At 36.5% G+C, this 25,475-nt stretch overlaps 1 protein-coding gene across 1 annotated transcript in view; it reads left to right on the top strand.

The window, feature by feature from the left end:
* Positions 1-20,500: 20,500 nt before the first annotated feature.
* Positions 20,501-25,475, top strand: part of ITGA1 (integrin subunit alpha 1) — a 72,332-nt gene continuing 67,357 nt past the window's right edge. Inside the window, exon 1 of the mRNA XM_054651859.2 lies at positions 20,501-20,723. Within this exon, the coding sequence (XP_054507834.2) occupies positions 20,696-20,723 (28 nt within the window). The 5' untranslated portion in view covers positions 20,501-20,695. The remainder of the gene's footprint in view (positions 20,724-25,475) is intronic.

Here is a 25,475-nt window from a genome sequence, read left to right as displayed (position 1 = left end):
GCATACAGAGAACTCCAGCAAGCTTACTTTCTCTGTTCTTCTTCCAGCAACCAATTTTTAAATGCAAATGGGAAATTTGTGCTACATTTCTCCCAGTCAGCTCACAGTGACTATTGGTTCAGGAAGCACTCAGGGAATTGTTGTATCAGTTCTGTCCCTTACTAGATCACATACCAATACATATCAATCAAATTTAGTCAGAATTTAACAGATAGCAAAAGCAATCAGTTCTGATCCTTGGAGGAGTTGCCATTTCTCCTAGTACTCTATTGGCAGTGCCTACAGCAAGAAGTGGAGCTGGAAGTTCAGGATTGAAGACATCCCAAATGAAAATTCCACTTCCATTATCTTTTTCCTCACTCTCTACCTGGTCAGTGCACCTGCATCAGGAGTAGTATTGCCTTGCTTAAGTATTGTACCTGGCAGGGTCTTATGGATTTGGAGCAGTCTGTTACTGTGGAAGGCCCAGTCTCCCTCCATGTCCACAAGCTCCCCCTCCACTCCATATGTCTGACAAAGGGTTCTCCACATGACAGGCTCTGGCACTCCTTGGTTCTTTCAGGTTTTAGGCTGACAGGAGGAGAAGTCATATTTTGGGAGCATCTGTACATAAAGTCTCTGGAAAGAAAGTAATTAGTCTTGATAGCTCTCAAGATCCTCAAGCTCTCAAGATAGATCTCAAGATCCTGTGTATGTTAGTATGCTATTTTTCTGCCATTAGCTATCTATTCTAATCTTAAGCAATCAGAAGAGCAAAGGCTACAAAAGTGCTGAGACCACCAGAGTAGGAAAAACTGAGGTAGAGGAGATGCATCCCTAAACACTCTTTACTTGTAGTGGCATGAAACCAAGATATCAATGGGCATTCAAAAGCTGATTTATCACTCAGGATCTGGCAACCCATATTCATCCCAAGCTTCATTACAAGCTAATTTGGGGGTCAAATCATTGACAGTGAGATTCATAGTTAAAAAATAACCTCTGCTATTTGGATAGTTTTCAATTCAGGACAACTATGGCTGATGGTGCTTCCCTGACAGAGAAATTCTGCCTTTTGTCATCCAAAATCATTTCTGGTTCCACTTGCTCCTTTCAGCTTGCTATTCTGTGACCTTGACATTATAGCAGAGGTGGCTAGGGGGTTCCAGGAAGCATAATGCAAACAATGACTGACAAAGTTCAGCTTCCAAGCTTTTCCAAGGCTAAAAGTACACACACAATTTAAATAATAAAAATAAATAAAAATAAAAACAAAATTAAAAACAAACAAACAAAAAATCTACCATGAAGACAAACTGACCCATAAAGACAAAAAAAAAAGAGAGAGAGGAGAATATGCTGTTAGAGATTGTGTTCTAGACATCTGATATCTGTTTTAAGAGTCCTGGCTCCCAGAAATTCATCTCATGCCTCTTCCCTGGTTTTCATTCCTTTTGACTCATCTAGTAGAGATACTTTTTATTCTAGTTTTCCTCAGTACTTCCAGGAGAGGAACACTGATCTCAGAGATCATCCAACAATCTCCCTCCCACAAGCACTGGTGTACTCCACTCACAGATGCAGCTGCCTGTTGTAGCAGATGGGCTCTCTTTTGACTTCTGACTGTTTATTGTAGCCCTCAATTTTCCTCTCAGCATAAGGCCTGAAATGAATTGGATAACTAATAACTCCAAAAGACATTTTTTCACTCAGACCACAAAATGTCACATGTTCATAAAAATAATTTTCCGTCTAGATATTTATGTCCATATTGAAATATATCTATAGTCCCCAGCTGGGATGGGAAATGCAACTTATGATTTTGCAGTGTCAGGCTTAAAACCCTTGGGAAATGCAGCTTATGATTTTGTAGTGTCAGACTTCAGCTCCAAATAAGCAGCAATCGTTTTTGCCAGCATCATTGAATCCAAGTGTTCCAGTGTGAGACTGGAAGAGTTGCTGGCTTGAGATATTTCAGGTGTGCAGGCAGGGGCAGGTCAGGCCTTGCTGTGGTAAGGCAGTGAACTGCTCCAAACACCCCATCCCAGCCCGGGAGTAAATCCAGCCCCACCAGCCACTGGCACACTTGAAGAAAATACTCCATAGGCCACCTCTGAAACCTCTCATCCAGCTCCTAAGTGGCCACCAGACCAGAAATCCCACCTCAGGAAAGGACCCAGGAAAACCAAAGGATATTTAACATGAAACACAAGGCAAGCATGTGTCTTGACCCTACTTCCTCTTGGAATTTCTGTCAGCTGAACACTGCTGGAACCAGGAATGGAAGTTTTTTTTTCTTTTCTATATCTCATCTGTCTTTCTCTTTGCTCTAAATCTTTTGCCATAGTTCTTTGATTCTCTAAAGTTGCCAGTATATTTTTGTTGTTGCTGTTTCTCCCATGTGTCTAACTCAGAGTACATGAAGAACCATGAGCCCTTTTAAGCAAGGTTTTTGGGGCCTTACATGTTAACAGCTGTTAGTTAGTAGGACAGAGAACAGTCAGAATTAAATGAATGAATGGCTATTCCACATGAATGCCCTAGTGAAGATGTAGGGAAAAGTACTTGGAACAGAAGCAGTGCTTTGTGGCAACAGATCACAAAAATTATCCTGGAGCAAGGAAAATTCATATATACTCAAACCATGAAACAAGAAATTAATCTAAGCCATCTGTGAAAGTGTGACACCCTAAAAAGAGATTTATTAGAGTACTTGCCTACAGCTTTGCTCTGTCATCCTTCATAAGCTCCAAAATGGAATTTAGAGACAACAAAATTAATTTTGTGCTTATGCCTAGCCACCACAAAAATTTAATTTTCACTGATCATGAGAGAATTTCATAATCTTTAAAGCCACCCAAAAAAAAGATTTAAGACATATCCCATCACCTATAATTTTACTCTCTGCCTTAAGTAGGGATATAATCTTTTGGATTGAAATTATTAGGAAGCAAGTCACATTGTAAATTGTTTTGTTTCTTTTGAATGAAAACAACGACATATAAAATTCTTTGTAGCAAACACAAAAATCAGTGCAGAAATCTGAGAAAATCTGGTTTAAAATCTGGAAACTTTAAAATGTTGGGTCGTTTCAATTATCATAAAGTAATAATTTATTTATATCATATATAGATCCAAACTAAGAAAAACATTTGATATTTGGAGTTCAGTTATGCAGTATTTGATTACTAAAATAGTATTTATTTTAGTGAATAAATTCAACTGGTCTGAAAAGACTACTTGCATAAGCAAGAAGTAATTCTTCCAAATATAAATGCTGTGAAAACAAATATTTATTAATTACACAGCAGAAAAGACAAGGAAGTATATTTCTGTTGCAAGCTTGAAGGTCAAATGGCTTTTCCACAGTAACATTGCAGAATTAGTTTCATCTCTAATGAACTTTCTTGTAAAAGGAAACTAGAGGTCATTACTTGACTCAGCAATTCCCATGCTGCAGTCAGCAATCGGCTAAAATTGTCTTGTTGCTTTTAAAGTTCATAAGCTATTTCAAACTATATTGTTTTTTTAAGAACGTCAGTATTTTCAGCTATGTCAAAAGACAATATTGAATTACCATTACAATTCTCTAGAATAAAAGTCCATTTAGGGCTGAAACAAAATCTCTTATTAGCATACCCATGTTTCTAGGGCTGTGACTTAACAGGAGGAGTGAAGGCTGGTGGTTCCATGGTTTAATGTTTGAAGTTCTAGCAATTGACAAAAATAACAGGACTAATTCTTGATACGTTTGGGGAGTTGTATGGGTTTAGGGTTTTTTTCAGTCAAAAATTTAAAAATGCACACAAAAAAAGGGAATTCAAAAGGTAGAAAAATCCCTATAATTTTGCATTTTAGTTGTCCTAAAAACCACTAGAATTTTCTATCAAGTACCAGAAGAAATTGTCAGGTTGATTTAGGAATTATCAGCCAAGCTGTAACAGATACAGTTGATTTTTAAAGTCTAAAACTGTAGCAGCCAATGCAAGTTATGGCAATAAAACCTAAAGCATGAATTTGCAGCAGTATTACAACAGAAACTGACACAGCTTCTGAAGCTGGGTGCAGACCACACTTGGTTTTCACAGTGAAAGCAAATAATGATTTTCTGAAAGAAGTACTGTCTATGACACCAGTTATGAATCCCTACTCATATTAAGAAGGAGACAGACGTTTCCCTGAAACCAGTCTTCAGGGAGAATACTTCTCTGCCCTGTTGGGTGAGAGTCCTCACAGATGGGTATTTCATCTATGAAATGTACATTTTTTTCTGAATATTCACAAAAATTACTAGCGATTTTTCAGAGACTCTAACAATGCATGACCTGCCAATGATCACTGTACTCCAGCCAGAGTGATGTAATACACACATGAACAGGAGATTTTTACCATTAAGTTCTCTATAGACATATAAGAAAGGATTTACCAATCTAAAAATTATATTGTACCATAGTTATTGACAGTTTTCAAGGAACAGAAAGGACATGGCTGTCTCCAATAAGAGTCCAGCAGCTCTGAGTACAATTCCTCTAAAGGGACTAAATTAGTCTGGGGACCCTATTAACATGTGAAACAGACTTGTTTCTGAAGGCAAGAGGAAGATTGTCTCTGTGAAGTTATTAGCACCTAGAACTTTCAGGTACAAGTAATCTTACCATGTGCAGCCATTTATATGCCAGGTGACTTCTAAAATCCACTATTTTAGCTCCTGCATTCACTTCCGAGAGAACTACTTGACAATGTAGGTTCTCCTAACTACTGCTGTAAGGTGGGAAGAATCAGTTCCTAAAGAAACTCTGTTTTAGCAATAAAGGAAACCTTAAAAACAGCTTTCACCACATTCTCAGATGTCAAAAACTGAATACAGTCAAGCCCATGTTTAGCAGATATACATAGAATCATAGAATCACAGAATCATTTCAGTTGAAAAACACTTCTTAGGTCATTGAGTGTAACCATTAACCTAGCACTGTCAAGTGCACCACTTAAAACATGCCCCTGATATAACATAAAACATTGACCCAGTTTGAGGACAAACAAACCTGAGGATTAAAGAATGTAGTGTTTCACTAAATCAATGTCAGAAAATATTCTTCAGATCTATGCAAGCATTGAAACAGAAAAGCCAATATTGTAAATTCTTCATCTTGAATGAAAAAATTCCTGCAATTTTATTTAAGATTTCCTGCTAAGCTTGAAAACTTCTCAAGCTGTCCTACAGCACATCATTCTGGGACAGTCCAGATTCTAACTACCCACAGATTAAATAATAGTTCCAGGCAAAACCTCAGTAGGTAAACTTTTTATCTCATTTCATCTTCCATATATTTGCCCAGCTAGAAACATATCATCAGGTGAGACCTGGTTTTATTTAATAAATCATTGCAGGTCTCCTACTGGAGGACAAGGATTGAAATGTGTTTTTCTGTCTCTGAGAGATGAAGCACCTGGGGAAAGATGCAAATTATTTTTATCCTGAGTGCAAATATGGAGTTAATCATACAGAGCTTTTTTTAATGGTTAACAGAATATGTTGTAGCATTTCAAGAACTTGCCACATTGTTTATTTTGGATCAGAATTTCACCCACATTGTGTTAAAATAATGTTGGTTTATTCAAGGTCTGGTATTGTTTAGCTACTTTCACTTCCAAGTTAATTAACTTGAACAAAAAGAAACACACCCAAACCATTGAAAAAATTCCAATAAAGCTTTGGTAAATTTTGATACTAAAAAGATTTGATGAGGAAAAAAAAGGTGCTCAAAATCTATGGAACTAGAGATGAAGGAAATAAGCAATAAAGAAAAATGCCCGTCCATATCAAATTATGATCTAGCTGATACTAAATGATATCTTCTTAACAATAACAATGGTAATACTTCCACATAGTTCATAAACATAGAAAGATAACAGAAGGTAAACTTCACTGCTCTTACTTTTAACCATTTAAATGTTGTACTCATAGCTTTAAGTCGGCATTGGGCTTCCCCTGGAGTTGCTGGAAAAAAAAGAACGTGCAAGAGAGCTGCTGTAGGTGATCTAAGAAAAATACATTGGATATAGCTATGGGGGAGCTTAATTTCACTGACTGTCCAATGAGGCTTGACAAATGGCTTAGATTAGAGAGACACATTTAAATACAGAAGACATATTTTAGCAAAAAATGCAATTTCATGACTTATTAAGGAATCCTCTCCACTACTGAATTTGGGGGTCTGGACTGTATAGAAATGTGAGAGAAATGAAGATTAAAAATTCTGTGTCTACTATGCAATGCATATCAGAAACCTGTTATTTAACCAGATAATTTTATGATGTCAGTTAAAAATTAATCTCAATGGTATTTTATAGCAATCAAATAATGCACATTTTAGACCTATTGTTTCTTAAAAGGTAAGGAACTACCTAAACTATTTAATAGATCAAGGGCTTTAAAAACCTTAATATGTTTTGTCATATGGGGAAATAAGAAAAAAATTATCTGTCACAGTAAAAAACAAAGCCAGGGAAATTTCATTGAACTGATTTTATCTCTTACAGGAGGTATTCTATTAACTTAATTCAGGAAAATCATTTTTATATTCCAAGAAGTTCAAAAAATGTGCACAGTTCAGTATATTTGGAGCATGAGATGCAAATGTGAGTGCTCAGTGGTCTGTTTGAGAAAGCAAATTCCATCACACTTCAAGGCACGCTCTAAGCCAACTCCTACACTTTGAGCTGACTTCTACACATTGTTTTAAATCCAACCATCTTTTAAGTAATACTCCTCAGTCATTTTTATTTAAACAAAAAAGACTAAACCTTGACCCTCCATTTGTCTAAGATAACTATAATCCTTGTGAGTGTTAGACCTGGGATAAAGAACTGTGGTTTCAGAGATATCATACAATGCATTGTCAGGAAAAGGCGTGGATAGCTTGCATACGAAATTTCCTGAAAACTATGTTTACAAGGAATTTGCTTTGTTGTAAAGCGTTTAAAGCCTTTCCACCTCATACTAAACACTGTTCTGTTGAGAATATACATCTCACAATATTTTTAATTCCTACAGCAAAATATGGCATATGGTTTTCCCTCAAATATTTCTGTTCTAGATAAAAGTTAAGCTGGTATGAAAATTTCCATGGCTTTTCATTGGTGGGAAAATACAATCCATTAATTATTATAGCATCTGCTTTTACACTGACCTCTGTAACAGGAAATAGAGCAGAAATGACCCAATAAACTGGTGATAAAAAATATAAATAACATCTTGCCTTCTTGCTATTGTGCTGGCTATTCTGCATTTCTGGACGTCCTGTATCACAATATAACTCACAACATCATGCTGTGGAAAGACATTGGAGAAAAACTGTGTGGTTTTAGGCAAGTTGCTGGAAAAGGAAGCTGCTAAGCTGCATATACAAACTAGCTTTAAAAACTACTTCACCAGCTTATTCTTATAAGCAAAAAGTACACAATACTACATATAAAAATAAAATGCAATTCTTCTCAGCATATGTCACTATGTATTTGAGTCATTGAAAATACATATTAGGCTTATAACCCTAATTATAAGTGTTGTATTTCAATAGTAAAAGTATTGTGAATTTAAATTGTTCATCTACTTTAAAAAAAATCATACCATAATCATACTGTTCAAGTTATCATAGATACTCTCTTGTGTTACTCCAGTAACAGCATTTCACTCCCTATCTAAAGGTGAAAAAAAATCAACAGAGACAAAATCAAATATTATTCATCAATTAATGACTGTAATTTTAAAATTATATCTTAAAAATCTTTTTTGATATAATCAAGTATTCTAAGTTTCTGATTTTTTTTCAATATGGTATGTCTAAATGGACATGTATCTCTTTGAAAATTGTAGGATTTATCATTGTTTTCCACAACAGTGGCTAGAAAGTTACAATACTATTTTTTCATTAATCTACCAAATTGTTTGGTAACCTTAAACTGATGTGTTCATCCAGTTGGCGAAGAATTTCATTACATTTACCACAAGTTTCTGTCTTTTAACTGAGTTTCTTATAAAGAAAACAAATTTTTCTGCTTTCAATGTCTAACTCAAAGCCAATTTTAGACCAAAAAAATTTTATTACATTTTAATTAGAAATGAGGGAGGGGAGGGGAGGGGAGGGGAGGGGAGGGGAGGGGAGGGGAGGGAAGGGAAGGGAAGGGAAGGGAAGGGAAGGGAAGGGAAGGGAAGGGAAGGGAAGGGAAGGGAAGGGAAGGGAAGGGAAGGGAAGGGAAGGGAAGGGAAGGGAAGGGAAGGGAAGGGAAGGGAAGGGAAGGGAAGGGAAGGGAAGGGAAGGGAAGGGAAGGGAAGGGGAAAATGGCTATTTTTCTGAGAACAAAGACAGCTCCTCACCTACTATGACTTTTCTTCCTTCACCCACATCTTTTATCAAAAACCTTCCCCCATGCCATGACAACAATGCTGTTGCTATGCTGAACTTCTAACCATGATAATTATCTGTCTTTTTCTATCTGTATTATGTATGCTGCTTCATTGAGACTCTAACATCATCCCACAAGGGAACTGGTGGAAAAGATGAGTATCTAATTTAACACAATTTGACCACTCTTCCCGAGACTTGTGAGACCATACCCAGCCCTCTGCTTCTCCCTCAAATGGAATCATCTGAAACTGACTGCTAGGTTCAAAGATTACTTGGGAAAATGGCACATATGTGATAGAACTGATAAGGTGACAGCATAATTGCATAATCTTCAACTCCAGAAGGGTGATTAAAATCAGCAAATTAGAAGCTGAATAGGGAATATGTTTGTTATCTTTTGAAAACACTATTTCCTTGACCAAATGGGGTCACCACAGTTACTCAAAATTTTTCTCTTGCATTTTAGCAAGGCCCTTACAAAGACAAAAGAAGAAAATAGAAAAATACTTCCTTTAAGGAATATAGCAAAAGAGTCGACACTTGACTGTGAATTCTCCATGTGTCATGTGTTCCAGCCTATCAATATAGATAAATAAGCATGTAAGAAAATTTGAAAGGAAAATCTATTTAGTGGATTTCCAGCATCTTTTCCATATCATGACATCCTTTATTCCTCTTCATTATTCATTCTTTTCCTTCTTCTCTTTCTGTGACAGGAGATCTCACTTAAAAATAACGTTTGAGCAATACCCATGTAATCCAAACAATGAACTCTGATACTATCAGTCATCACAAATATATGTGAACACAGTGGGTTTTTTAGTTTGCCTGAGAGAAAGTGAAGGTTTTTCCCCCTTCCTAATTATGCCAATAAATCTTCCTTTGTCAACAGATGCAGAGGAGATTGGTGACTTCTATAGAGACACATTGAGCACAATAATCTCCCTGAAAATGCCCAGTGACAGTCTTTGAATGTATCAGGTCAGAAGCAGTTTTCTCTCTTCATGATTCTCTGAACAAGAGAATCTCCATTTTTTATTTTTCTATGGGCCACGATGCAACATAAGATGTCCTCCCTACCAATGGATCCGTAATTATCAGTTACGGATATTATCAATCATATGGGTGGAAAATTGGAAAAACAGTCTTTGCAATCCTAGCTACCTCCTATATAATGTGTTCATTCCCTCCAGAACATGTGTTGACATTTTGTCCCTGATGAAGCTATGAAAAGATGAGTCATGGGTTTTTCCCAATTACGGATTTCATTTCCAGTATGGATTCAACTCTTACATTTATACATCTACAGTTTAGATTTCTACCTCTCAGCTATCCACCAGAATGCCTTATAGACAATAGAGAAGAAAGGACTACTTCAGGTCATGAGTTATCTATACTTTTTCAGACCTCTTACGATATGATATCTTTAAGACACTGGAAAAGCCTGATTCACTCACTGGTTATTAGAAAAGCCCATACTAACCAGATCAGGTAAAGATATCACTAATTATTTCAATAAATTTTATTACCCAAACTTAGTACAGCTGAAGGTAAAGACAGCCAGTACTCAGTTCCTTGTTAATTACAAGTAGCATCTATTAATGTTAAGTGTATACTATGGCTTTCCCTTATTCAGAAAAAATGGTCAGTTTTCTGCTTGAAATTTTAACTGTCCTTCCCAAGAAAAATTCATCATGCAAACAAACCTACAAACCAATAAATAAATAGAATTCTAATTCACAGGTATTGAGAAGAATCCTTTCTGTTGGTTACTATGACTATGTAAAGGCTCAGATTCCAATTTTTAGGAACCCATTTTGTGTGGTCATGACAGGAAAATATGTAAAAATTATATACTGTCCTATGTATGTCTGCTACACTATGGCCTCAACTGCTTTAATAGGACTCATTCACATGTGGAATTCTGACAAACAGTAACAGAGCTTAAGTTAATGATTATAGATATAGTAGGTGGTTTTGTTTTCTTTTGGTTTTGGTTTTTTTTTAATGTACTGGAGAGTAGAAAACAGTTTGTTAACAGGAAACTAGTTTGACTTCATAATAGACAGACTTATAGCTTAATAGACAGACTTACAGCCTAATACTTTACCTCCTGCTATGCAAGGTTACACTCACTCCTTTCTCCTTTTATTCACAACATTCCTCATCTTTGGAAGAGATTGTAAAACTTATCTTCGAAACCCCTCTCACTTTCCCGCTTGAAATTCCCAAGATCTACTCAAATCAAATCAATTTTCACTTTTAAACCAAAATATAATGTTGGCATTCTATTTGTGTGTGTAAATATAAATATAAATATAAATATAAATATGCGTACACCTATAAACGTAAATATAAATAAATATATATAAAATCTGGTTTTTTATACTTTTAAGCACATATTCTCTCTCATAAAGTAGCTGATGCTTGTCTAATGAAATCCTTTAAAGAGTTGAAAAACAGACCTAAGTTAAGGTTAGCTACTGTCTGCTTACACAAAAGTTATTGCCACTGTCCAAAGTAAGGAAAATCTTTGATTTACCATAAAAGGGTATCAGTTCTAATGCCATTCCTTTTCTTTGTTTTTTTTTAACTTCTCCCTCAACCTTACTGACTTGAAGACCCATCTGAAGATTCTAAATACTGTTAAAAAAAAACAATAATTAATAGCTTAGATAGATTAACATAATTTAAATTTGTTTCTAAAACTGGTGGAATGGTATATTTTGAATATTATATAAATGTATATGTTTTTATCTGACCTAAAGAGAACTTTGAGAAGTTAAATGAGAACTTTGCATGCTACAGTATGTTGGACTAAACAAACATAATAACCATAATAATTCCCTTGACCTTAATGTCTGTTCATTCTAAAACAAATTTATGGCCATAGCACAGGAAATTCCTTTGCTCTGGCAGGCCATCTTCTATATTTTGCAGGCCTAAAGATTTGGAGAAAGTCAGTAAAATAGATCTTGAAACACATACAGAAACTTACCTTTTTTAATATAAAATGTCAGGACCAAGGACAACATTATATGCAAAGTATTTAATCAAACTGATTGATTTAACAGCTTGGGCTATTTTAAAATGGTATTATTTTTTGTTGTGAATTGATTAAAGAAAATACAAAGCTGAGTAATTATCTGAATTTATAAGTTTCTTTGCCCCTCCAAAATAGTCCAAAGGATGCTAAAACAACGTAAAACAATTATTCTAATATAATTTATCAAGAAGAGTTAAATTAAATTATAAGAAGTCAGTTCTGTAAGATTTTCATCACAATGCTTGTATCATTATATTTCTTACATCAGTATTCTAATTACTCTGATTTTATTTACTAGCAATCTCATTCATAAAACAATCCCTTGCAAATCTGTCAATCAAAGTGTCTATGCAGACAAATTTCGGAAAAGACAATAACTAACAAAAGATCAAGTTCAGAGGATTCTTGACATACATTCATAGATTTCCTTTGTTTACAAAATATCACATACTGATGCCATGTGCAAAATCTCAAATAGTAAATTGGGTTTCACTGTCTTGAATGCTCATGCTTTGTAGAAAATCATAATGTGTATCTACACTGCTACATAATTTCCTGCATGAATTCATTTTGCATTCTACACATGACTAAAAACTGTAAAAAATTTGATCTCACAGTTTCTTTCTCTGTTAGCTTGGGTGACTGTTTTGAAAAGCAGAAATCCTGCACCTTTTCAAATCTCACTTCTCCCCAGTCTTGCTATTTCCCATGTGAAATGCTCAATTCTGATTCAGCATTGTAATCACTACTGGAAATCTTGCTGTCAGAGCTGTAGCCAAGATTGCTGCTTATCTTAAATTAGATATTATGACTATAAGACACTTATGAGTGTGGTCTAAACTTCCCTATTTCTGTACCCCTTTCTTGCTAGTTAGAAAGGTCTTCATGCTGCTCTATATAGCACCAGCTGGCTACATGACCCAAACACACAATTAGACTAGTAAAAATGCAAGTATAAAACTAGTTATAAAATAATTCCAAATGTTTTTACATGAGTTATTGGAATAGCTATTTATCTAACACATATAATTGATACATGTTCCTTTTCTGGGTTAAGTACAGATGGCCCATCCACCCTTGTTACAACCAACAGAATTTTGTGTCAGATTGATGGTATGTGACACATCATGATATGCATCCATTGGTGTCCCCACATATTATCCAGGCCTGGTGTTAGCTGGATTTTGGCTGCCCTGCATTCACAGCATTCACTGGCAATTTTTTTGAATTAAGGTGATACAACAGTACATTCTTTACTTGCAAACATATGGAAAACATCTACAGAAGCAAGGAGCTTTCTGGACGCTCAGGCTGTCTTCCCTTGCCTTGATCTACAGAGACTCAAGGTCCTCAAAAGTTCGTAATTCCTATGGTAACTCTTTCCCCATGTTTCAAGGGGAAAATCCCATAAATTCAAGGCCTACCACATTTGTTAGTTCCTGAATGAGTTTGTGAAGATGTCAGTATTTTTTCACTTTTTCCATCACAATCACTTCTAAAGCTGTGTCAGGATACTCATGTCACACACAGCCACAGCCACCGTGAATGCTTGGTTCTCCTTCACGGAACTTACGTCCAGTTTCTATAACTCAATGCTGTCATCTCTCATATTTGGTTCCTGAAGCATTGTCCAATCTTTCTTTTTAGCTTCTTTGATAACATTTCACATATGTCTCTCCAAAGCAAGAGGAATATTTCAGGGAGACTAGCTCCTATCATCACACCACTACAGGCCTTGTTTTCCTAATTGTTACAGTGTATCTAGCAGCCTCAAACACCAGCATTCATGTCATCCAAGTAGTTTTAAACATGGAAACTGGGATTGAAATCATTAGCTCCCTGCCAGACCCTCAATTCAGGGGCCTAGGAAACACATTCAATAATGTGCTGCTAATCTACAAAATGCTGTTCCTGGAGGTTTGTGATTACTGTCCCCAAATCAGCTTATAGAATGGGCAACAAATGTCAAATGGACCAGCTGGTGAGATACCAACTTCAGATGATTCCTGAACAAAAGTCGTCTGAAGAATACTTCAAAATCTCAGGAAAAATCCTCAAAAATATTTTTGAGGAAAATATTCTATTTTTTAGCAGCTTTAAAGCAGTGATAATGACTTAGCTGAGTGCTGAAGAAAGAGATTACTAGAAGACATTACTACATTTTGATATCTGAGATATGTATTCCTCCTTGGCTGAGTAAGATACTTTTAGAAAAGCTCATAAGAAAAAACTTTTCAGAAAAGACTCTAAAATCAGATGAAATAGTTCTGAGAACAAACATGGTCAGTGATATGACCATTCATTTTATTTTAAAAAGAGCACTCGAAGAGTACTCTTGAAAGCAAAAAATCTGGTTCTTTAAGCAGTCAAAACTCAGTTCTCTTCTGGTGACACAAGACCTTCCAGTAGAGCCTGGACAACTTCTAAAGAGGTTCAAGATGTTGGGCAGCTAAACGTACGTTAGGTGCACAGGTATTTGATAGGTATTTTGACAGGTATTTGATAGGTATTTGATAATGGTGCCAGAATGACTTAATTGAGAAGGTGCAACCTATGGGTTCTGGAAAAGGTCAAAAAGGCTAGTTTGTCTTCAGAATTTGGGAAAAATATTGTCCTGAATTGCTCCACAGGAAGTTATTAGGATTGCTGAGCTAACTTTAAAGCCTCTGCAAAATGTGCTGACTTGAACCAAGGTCTTGCCTCTGAGCCAGGTCCTATTGTAGAATAAGATTTCCACAGGCAGTGAATACAAATTAATCCAGGCATAACATTCACATCCACTGCTTCATCAATAAGCAGACTATTAATAAAATTAACTCTGCCTCCGGCTTATATGTTGTTTATTTTAATAATTCCAATGTGGTCACTGGGTACTTGGACACTGATACACTGCAATAAAACAACTCTGATGAAGGAAACACAATTTCTTTAGCGAGAAAACATAAAAGTTAGATAGACCACAGAAACACATTAAATTGTTCATGCTTATTACACTGAAAAATATCTTGAAGATGAAGAAAATTTCTTTCTTTAGATGCTGTGATATAAGATGTTTATGAATTTTATTTTTTTTCCCCTATCTGGGTACAAATCCACCCTCAGGTCACTCTGAATCTTCCACTATTAATGAATCACTAGCATCTGAATAAATGCTATTCCACAATAGAATCCATAGTAAATATTGCGCATCGAGGAAAAAAGTTCATTGCAGCAGTTTCCACAGTTCCAGTTCAGCAGATTGCTTCTGGCCTGAAGAAACCTTAGCTCTCCAGTACAGATTACTAGTTTCAACAGAACACTGCAACTAGTTAGGCAAAAGTCTGCTGATTTTGACATGATTCTGGGAAACTGAAGATGCTTTTCAAAGAGTCTTTCAATGTGAAGAAGGGCAATTTATAATTCTGACTTTGAAGCTAAGTGCTTTTTTAATCTTCCAACAAAATTATGCATATTACATTCTCTATCAGCTGTCCACTATTTCAATATGATCCACATTCAGAAAGATCCAGACTTACAGCCCACAAAACAAATTACTTATATAGACAGGTAGATGGAGCAGTGGGTTGTGAATTATGAGTCTCTGCAGGTAAAAATTATTGTAGCACCACTGAAACAGAGTTACTGCAATCCTCAGGAGTTCAAACCTGAGCTGGAGCCTGGTTTGCAACTTCACTAAAAAAGGCAGCAATGTGCTCCTCATTGTAGAAAGATTGTTGCAAACTTCTAATTTCTCATAAATCATATCATTAAAAAAAAAAGAGGTAATCCTTGCAAAAAGCTGAAGTTTCTGCACTACAGGGATCTTTTTCTTTGTTGTGTGTGTGCTTTCTTTCTGGGGTGAATTGTTTGTTTCATTTTAGCGTGGGTTTTGTGTGTTTGTGCTGAGTTTTCTTCTGAATTTTTTGTGGGTTTGTTTTGTTTGTTGGTTTTTGGGGCATTTTAGTTGGTTGATAGATTTTTGTTGTTTTATTTTGCTATTTTAATGCAGGCCATAAAACATAGGCTGTCATCATGACCACGTTTGTGTTCCTTAAAAAAAACCAAGATTTTTTCTTCATGATTAAGAAGATTAAAGGAAAGCTTGGGCAGTGATCTAAATTTAAATATTGCTTTTGCAATAAAAGCAATATAAGAGACATGGAAGAAGAATATGTGCATCAAGGAAAAAGGAGAGAGACAATGTTCCTATCTATTAGGAAAGGAAAAAATTAATATAATTAGTTTTCACAGTGCTATTATAATAATAGCTACCTTTTTTCTGTAACCAAACAGTAATAAGTAATTATATTATGCAGACCAGCTGTGAAGGTAATGAATACAGTGCAATGCAATACAATGTAAGATTCTGCAGACTATGTAATTATTTTGAGAAATTAGTGACATCAATTAGCCTCCCTTCACAGCATGCTCTCAGTAAGTTATTCTTTTATACAGCTTCATAAGTGAAATCTATCTGAACAATAATATTGGTTATACAACATACCACAAGCGCATGTTAAAAACAAAACAAAACAAAACAAACTTAATTGTTAAGAAGCAGTAATAAAGAGAAAAAGAAATTTGTGTGCAGAACTGCAGAAAGCCCAAGGCATTAATGAAAATAATTAACCCTCTACACCTAAATTCTGGCCTCATTGTAAATCTTCCTTGTATATTGCAGTAGAATTAGTGCACTGATGTTAATAACTGAGTTATTATACCTACCTTTAGTCCAAAATCCTATAAACACATTGCAATTTCTAGGTTCTTGGTTTTGTATAACACAATATTAATTTCGGTTTTTCAACCCCCCACACTTGAAAATACCAGTTCCATTCCCCTCAGACTCAATACTATAGCTGCAGTGACTTCAGTGCTGAAGAAACAGTGCTCCAACACAAAAAAAATTGACAGGCCAGAGAAGTCAGTACCTCATTCACATGGAATAGACTGTGTTCTGTAGTGTATAGTTTGAAGAACTAAATATTCATGGTAAAGTTTGGCAGTGTTTTATGGAGCTCAAAGATAACTTACAAACAGGTACATAAGTAAGTAAATAAGCAAGCAGAAATCTCCCCAAAATTAAAGAGATTGGTGGAAGATGTATAGCAGTAAATGATACTGTACAAACTCATCTCTTTCTGGTCTTCCTGTATTTTTCTGGTACACCTAATTTTGATCTCTACAAATTTAAAATGAATATTTAAAACCTTGCACCTAGAGAAAATGCATAAAGAAAAGCATCATGACTAATGATGTGAGACACAGGAGAACTGTTAAGGAGGAAAATCAGAAATTTCAGTAAGAACACATATATTAATTTGTATATTAATTTGATTGTATTAATTTGTATATTATTTGATTCATAGTTACACTATGATACTTGATACATAATCCAAAAAATAACAAGAAGAAATAAAACATATTGTAGGGAACAGATGTAACACAGAACACAAGGGTATTTTCCATAACATTTCCTACCAACATTATTTAAACTAACACAATCCGCAAAACAAAAATTTTATAAAGATCCTATTGTACAGCAAAAAGGATTTTTGGCACATATGTACCACTGGTTAATACAGATGGAGCTGAAGCATGGGCATTCTCCAAGAATATCAAGTATCAGTTAAAAGCTGAGCTGTAAAACATGAAAAGATTTATGCATAGAGTACTTCATGCCAAATCTTGTAAGGTCTTAGTTCTGGTACTTGAAGAAGAAGCCCTCAAGTATTTCAGACATAATAAAAATCAGACTACAGACCCACAAGTTATGTGTGGTGAATTCTAGTACAGTCCTAGAATCAGATAGGAAAAAATGGAGATTATGAAAATGAACAACAAAGTCATCAAGGTGAAAGACATGCTGGAGACTGAGGATAAGCAAGTGTAAGAAAAAAACCATAAATGTAAATTACCACTAATCCACAGTGCAGTGTAAACTATCCAAGATTATAATATGGGATGTCAATGATAAATATTCACTTAGAATCTATATGAACATATTCTGTAGTATTTTCCATGCAGTGCATAGCAAAGTGTAATAACAACAGTGAACACTGCAGAAGCATGTAACATCTCTCTTACAATATCAGTGCTGTCATACTATTCCTTTAATAGAAGAAAATTAGACACACTTCTGGCTATTTGAAGTCAGTCTTGCATTATGCATTCCTCTCTTGTGTTACAGATTAGAGGTCTTTCTCTCCCAACAAGTAAAATAAATTAAAATTGCTCATACCTTCTTTAAGAGAGGAATAAAAAAATCCATGAAAAAATGAGTTCTACGTAAATTACAGTCACACTATGTAAGATTGCCCGACTTTGAAACTATTTGAAAAATTTTGGTTCCTCTTTCTTCAGCCCTGACCTTTGGGACAAAAAGCATTTCCACTGGTTCTGGTTTTTTTGCAGGAATAACACCTCCTAGAGGGGAGAAGAATTGTGTCTTTCTGATATTTTTAATTTTTGCTACTTTTTCAAAGTCCAGTTTGTCAAAGTCTTTAATTTTAATCACAAATACTTCATCAGATTCTATGGAACTACTGGTGTACTTATTCTAGATCTCATATTCTAAAAACAACAACAATTGCTGAAACTGAGTTAGGAGGCACAGTTCAAAGTTACCAATTATGTTTAATTTATAGCACTAAGGAAAAAATCCTTCCTCAGCATTTGGTGACATCTAAGAAACACATAAATTATGCAAGCCAACCATATTCTTTTAACTAAATTGACCTTTTTCTTTTATCCATAACTACGGGTAATGATTTTGTATACTATTACAATCCACTGAAACTAATAATGTTTTTCTCACATTAAAATAACCTAGTATCTTATCTACTTCTGGGCCTCAGTTAGCTTCATCTAGAGATTCCTGCTTAAAATGGATTTGCTCTTTACTACTAATGTATGAAGCTTTGAACTCTGAGAATTTGGCAACATGTTACTAACATAGCTTGAACTACTGTACATACAGCAACATGAATTGTGAAATGGAGGGTTTGAGGTTTTTTCTGGTTTGACTCTCCAAAACAGATAGTCATCTGTAAGTCTGTAGTGTATTTTACTTGCTTGAATGTGTTCAAATAAATAAGAAATGCTAGCTCAGTCCAGCAATTAATCTTTTCTAATGTTTTCCTTTTGACATTGCCTATGCAAGACATATGACACCACCACAAAAACAAATTAATGAATCATAATATTAAGAATAATTTGGTAAATATTAGAAATAATTCTTCATCATTTTCATTCTCAAGAAGTGCTATTCTCCAACATGAGAATATACAGTCTCCACATATTTACCAAATGTTAATAAATTTCATATAGGCTTGAAATAATTTTAGTTGAAGAGAAGGTCCTTAGCTTCCCTGCTTCTTCCTCTGATGTAATACATTTAATCTGAATAAATAAATAAATAAATAAATAATCCTTCACTATGATTTGAAGGCAAGCTCAATTCCTTCATTTAGCTGAAGTATAGTGACACAGGGAATAAAAAACTTTGGTTGTTTGGTCTGGTTGTTTGGTTTAGATTTTTTTTAAGCAAATACAGAAGTCCATCTGAATTTGGTAGGTGGAATATAGACTAAAAAAGGGTATAAAAAAACTCCCAGCTTTATAACCCAGAGGGTGCTGACTTCTGTGGATTACCACCCAGCACCCAGACTTGTAATTCTGTAATAAACCGCAACATCAACTCTGTGTGCTGTTGGCTCCAGTACACTGGGTTACGAACTCTGTTTTGGAATAACAGTAGTAGTAACACAACTGACTGGCAAAAATGAAATGACAGTTTTTCCATAAACTCAGTCTTCTTTTAGTTTGGATGCCATTTTCATTTCCTTTAATTTTATGCATAAAACCTTTGACTGGAAAAAATGTGTCTTGTCTTTTAAACTGGCACCAACCAAGCTAAAATTCTCATTCAGCAGAAGTTACACATGTACGTAATTTCATCAACTTTGAGTAGTCCCACTGAGTATCTTTGCTCTTAAACCAGCTTTAAAATTGTGCAGTTTTCTAAAATTTCCACAGATCTATAAGGTGCACCCTAAGTGTTCTCATGAAATTAAGACAGAAGCTGGAAGATGGAATAAGCTATTATAGTGCTTATTAAAAGCTGCAGTTTATTAGTCTCAAAGGAACTTGCCAAAATTCCACTAACTTCCACTTACTCACCAAATCCTTTGCTCCAAGTCAAGGAAATGATAAAGGATTTTTCTAGAAGCACCAACATTTCCAAATCCTTGTATTTTGGTTTTTCTTTTTCTTTCTTGAGGGACTATGGATTCCCTTGTTTTAGAAACAATAAAATGATTTTTCACCAGGTCCAGTGTGGGATCTCATACACCGCTGAAGGGGTGCCACTCCACTTGAGCATCAATCTGGTAAACTCAAAAGTCCTGCAAAATTACTCCTTTCCTGAGTGTGCAACAAACCCTGAAAATCTCCGCTCAAGGGCCTGAATCTGGCTGATTATTACCTTTGATATTTATTCAGTTATTTACTAGTGAAGTCGTTTTGGGGGCAGGGAAAGTGGGAAGGCATGCCATGCAAACGTTCGATAGAGGGCAAAGGCAGCTGTCTGGTATTTATGCAGCGAAGCACAGGAGGACGCAAAGACTCGAGAGAATCGCCCACTGTCTGAAGAGTTACTGTGTCTCCAGAGCCGCGGAGAATGGGGAGGGGGTGGCTGGCTTCCTCTTGCGGGCAAATGACCGGCCGTAAGAGTGCGTTTTTAAGGGGTGATGTCAGAGAAATTAAACTCGAGCAGTCAAACACACCCCCCTACCTCAACGACGTGTTTCTTCTGTTCTTAAGGCGAGAGAGTTGGCTGTGTAGCACACCCAGCTCACTCCTGCCCTACTGGGACAGGGGCTGGCCGGCGGCAGACACTTATTAATTATGAACCGGGAGATGTCCCTTTAAGGTCTGCTGCGCTCTCCGAGACTCTTTAGTGGGGGAGATTTGGCTTTATTTGTACATCCTAACGCTGGGCTAATTCAACGGGGAGGTTTCCAAAACTCAGAGACCTTTAGGGGGTGGGTGGGGGGGAAACTGTGTGCGGTGGGAGGAAGCTAAACTCTTCTTAAACGCGAAGAAGCAACGTAAAGACTGGATAACAAACAGGAAATGCCTAACTCGGCTGCGAGGCGGACGGGCGGTGCAGAGCGCTGAGCTCCACCGGCAGCGCAGCTCAGCCGGGCGCGCCGGCGGCAGGACCGCTCCCGCCACCGCTGCCCTCCGCCCGGGCTCCCGGCCCCCGGCTCGCAGAAGCCCAGGCATGGCTGCCTCCTACTGGATGCTGACAGGTGAGTAAAGCCTTGTTTCTGCCTTGCTTTGAAGACTCGGGTCCCTAAAGCAGCCCTGCTCTCGGTGGGAAAAGGGTGAAGCTGGAAGGGTCTGGCACCCAAGGGACGGCGCCGTCCCGTCCAGATCCCGGCCCCGGGAGTGCCCTCCCCGGAGCTGCCCTCCAGCCGCAGGCGGTGAGGAACCTCCTCGGTTTGCTTGTTTCTGGGAACCTTAATTCCTAAACCAATTTTAGAATCCGCAGGCAAGGAAGGGGTGGTTGCTAGATGAGGATGAATGGCTGAGAAGGCATATGGTAATTGAATCTGGCTTGGAAGAAACAAATTTATTTGATTTTGTTGGTTTGGTTTTTGGTTGGTTTTGGAGGCTTTTTTAATTAGGGTAGATTCTTTGCTTTCCTCTGTTTGGCTTTCAGACTTCTGACTGGTAAAAGGGAAGTGAGGAAGCCACTCATTCACTTCATGAAGATGAGTTCATCCGGAGATGGAATATGTAATATTTCCTTTTAGGGGTTCATTGACTGTTAGTGACTTACTTGCTTTCCTAGAAAATAGAATGAAGCAAGTAACAATGTCCCTAGCTAGTCAATCTGTAGTCACATTTTGGATCTGAAATCAGGGGATTCCTAGAAGTGGGAAAGAAGCTAAGGCAATGCTGGGATTCATGTGCTTGGAAATTTGGACATTGAACTGCACAGCAGCTCTTGCGCAGGCAAGTAGCACACAGTGAACCTGAAGCAGTTCCCCCCTGAAAGAGGGGAAGAAATCAATTTCATAAGAATTGTCGAAATGCAGGCAGCAGCAAGTGGGGAAAAGGTAAAACTAGAGTTTTCCCCTCTTCCCTCTGTGCTTATTGAGCAAGACAGAACAGATACTGGAAGCTGTGAAAATCTGAATATAGTATTTTGGCATGCCATATTTAGTTGTTGTTCTTAACTGTCTTCATTATTATTAGTGATATACTCCAAAACATGCTTCTGTGTTCCTTCAAAGAAGGACACTTTGTATAACAACAAAAGTTGAGTGTGCCAAAACTTCCCTTCAGAGCTGCAGTTACCACTGGTAATGCTGACAGATAATGAACTTATCAGTAATGAAAAGAAAAGGTTTACCATCAGATAGGAAAACATTTCAAGTCTCATCTGGATTTTCCAGGTGATAATTTTTTGGTGGTGGTGTCATGGGGGTTTCTTTTTTAAAAGATTGGTGGGAAAGAGAAAGACTTAGAAATAAGAGAAGGCATTACCAGGTAAAGGATTCAAGTTGTCTCTGGTAAGTAAGGGAATTTTTGGCTTGTTTTCATGAGACCTCTGAGAATCTTGACCACAGAAAGTCTGACATGCAAACAGACTGAAGTGCATAGAGAATTGAGAAGCCTGATAAGGGTCTGAGTAAAATGATCTATGGCAAAACACTGAATTAGTTAGGATTGTCTATCTAGTAGAAAAATAACTAAGGGCAAAATGTTGAACATTTCAGATATATCTGTTTATCCAAATACTATTGCTGAGGATATTATTCCAGATTTCAATGTTTCTTTGTTTTGTGAGAGCACTCAGTCATGACTTTTCAGATCACATATGTTGGTTTCCAAAGATATTGATTAATACTTGGTTCTCCAAATCCAACAAAGGACAAAAGAAAATAAATGTAACTGACTCTGCATAAATCTTAGGGAATATTCAGAAGAATATTCTTACTCTTTAGGTACAGAATTGCTAGGCTACCAAAAAAAGCCCACCCCTTTCTCTTTCACCAAGACTTTTGATGAAGTTGGATGAACAGCTATAAGGGATGGCTGAGTTTACTTCAGCTGGCCTCTATGGAAGTGGTTTCACTAGGGATCTGCTGAAGTTTTCTTCAGCCCTACATTTCAACAGGAAGCAATGAAGAAGTCAGTTTAAAGGCTTCCATTACCTTTAAAAGCTTCTTCACTTAACAGTGTTATGCAAAGCCTGTTCCCTCCTGGACTTATGTCTTTATTGATGATGGTCTTGCTGTACTCATCTTTATAACAGAAAAGATAAAGGTAAATAGATAAAGAGAGAACTGTATGCAGAAAATGAAGTGGTCTTTGTTCAGAGTCTGTAAAGGCAGGACAGCCACAGGACAAAGGCAAAGCATGAAAAGAGATGTTTTCCCAAGTTTCCCTCTCCATCTGTCTCTTTTATCTTCCTCTGCTCTTGCAACAATAACACTCAACATTTCTTAGCAGACTTTCCCCACTGCATCAGAGATTCTTTCCCATTAGTTTTTCTTATCCAGAATGTAAGCATGTTTGCATGAATTCTAGCTGAAGTGGCTATAATATGGAGGGGATGGGATTTCCTATGAAAACGACCTCTTCTTGTCTACAATCTGTACTTTACATAACCCACCTTCATAAAGTAGCTGACCAAGAACTGAAGATATAAGGAAGTGTGTCTCAAACATTTTCAGAATAATAACCTTAGATAACCAGCACAGCTCTAAAATCCCTAAGAATATATGCTATCACCATTTTCCTTTTATATCTCGCATTGGACTTAAAAAGGTCCAAAAATGGATGTCAAATTGCTGCAATTATTAATACCAATAGAATTGTATTTACAGAGTGATTTATTGCAAGAACTCTTAGGTCTTACACTAGTCTCGATCTTTTACCAAGGCAGGAACAGGCTATGCAATTTTGAACTCTTATTTTAAAACTGTATGAAGACTTAAAAGTACACACTTGTTTTGGCTCTACCATGATCAAAGTCATCTCTCTCCCTGTCATTAGCGAAATTAGAAGGAACTTAGAAACTTCTATGGTTCTTAATTTTTTTGAGATGTTTTTCTTCTACTGCTCATACTTTGACATAAACAAATAATAATATCCTATATTTACTTTTTTATCAGAGTAGACAAAACACCATTTCTAGTAGGTACTTTCCTTTGCAAGTTGACAATGGTCCTGATGACAGTGGGTAAATCCATTGAAGTTTACATCTGCCACTAAATATTTGTGGATCACTGTTCACAACTCTATAAATCTTACACCTTGCTGTTTGAGAAAAGGTCCATATCAAAATGTCTTTTTCTACAACAGTCAATTGAATATTTTGAGTGGCAACTTTGTTTCAAAGTTGGTCTTTCTTCTTTGGTTGTAGGTTTGTTTGTTTGTTGTGAGTTTTGCTTTTGGGGTGTGTTAGGTGGGGTGTGTGTATGCCCACATGTGCATTATTGTGGGGTTTTTTTAACGCAGTAAGTTATTTTCTTGAATTGAATGTTTCTTTTCTACTGGATGATACTGGATGCCAACTTGCAACCTTTATCTAGAATACCAGAGATGTGAGGCTGCTTGTAAAAAGTTGACAGGAATGAATAAGCACAGAAAAGTTTGTAAAAACACCACTGTAAAAGAATAAAAAGTAAAATACATTTAAATGTGGAAGTTAAATATGCACCACAGCTATTTGTTCTTGAAAGAATAGCATGAGGTCAACCTTTGGAATTTTATAGTTGCAAAGAATGAAAAGAAGAAAATTTGCCATAAATTCACCATTCACCATTTATATAGATAAGTGAAAGGAACTCTGAAAGTAAAGTTAAATGCACACTCTCTCCTAAAGAAAACCTGAATGCAGAAGTTCTCTGCCTCTGCTTTTGCATTAAAATGGTAATGCAAATTATTACTATGTACAAGTTAAACAAATAGTTACTTACACATGTGCTTATGTTATATTCCCTTGGGTGGTCCTGCTTGATCCTGTTAAACTATTCATGCTAGCAGAGTTAAGCATGTGTACTCACAGGAAGAGAGTCTGAGGTCTGAAAAATAAATCCTATTATGTAATATCTGATAAAGTTGTTTTTACACCAGTATCAAGCTTAGGGAAAAGGAACGCACATTACTGGCCAGATCTGAGTTCACTGTCCTGTCACAACTGACTACAGCCAGATACTTCAGAGAAATTTATAGGTACACCATAATGGGAGATATGGGATTATTTTTGCTCACAGTAGCTTTGTATCTCATCAAATTCTTGACTCCAAAGCCTTTCCAAGTCAGCAAATTCCACAATCATAGTGAGTTGTTTTTTTATTTTACAAAATGGCTAATAGAAACCAGAAACTTTCTTGTGACCACCTTCTCATCTGTAAGAAGATGCCTTCACACTTTTCTGTTACTAGATCAAGTGTGTAATCATTCCAAACTTATCTGTCGCAATTGCTCTGCCACACTTAGCATGGCACATTAGTGTGCCCACCTTCTCAACCTATTTTTATTTAATCATTTCTCATGCAAGCATTTTTTTTCTACTCTTCATTCTTTCCCTTGTTCTAAATTTGCAACATTCATTCTTAAATGGAGCTTTTAGTGTTGTACACTGTTTCAAAAATAAGCTACAGAACTCAGAATCACAGAATTATAGATTTTTAAGTGGTTGGAATGGATATTAAAGATCATCTAGTCCCAACCCACCCTGACATGGGCAGGGACAATTCCCACTAGACAATTCCCAGCTTTCTCAAGGCCTTGTCCAGTAAGTACCAGCATTGGGGAAACCACAACCTCGCTGGGCAACCAGGGGTTAGGCACTATTCTAGTATGTAACCACCCTCAAAGAAAAATTTCTTCCTGTTATGTAACTTAAATTTCCCCTCTTTCAGTTTGTACCCATTACTTATTGTCCTGTCACTACAATTCCTGATGAAGAAGCCCTCTCCAGCTTCCCTCTTCCCTGTCAGATACTGGAAGGTTGCTATGAGAAGGTCTCACATAACCTTCTC

Source organism: Agelaius phoeniceus, chromosome Z (genome assembly GCF_051311805.1).
Source record: "Agelaius phoeniceus isolate bAgePho1 chromosome Z, bAgePho1.hap1, whole genome shotgun sequence".
NCBI classification, from domain to species: Eukaryota; Metazoa; Chordata; class Aves; order Passeriformes; family Icteridae; genus Agelaius; species Agelaius phoeniceus.
Note: the sequence above shows the minus strand (reverse complement) of the source record. Positions and strands in the feature narration are given on the sequence as shown.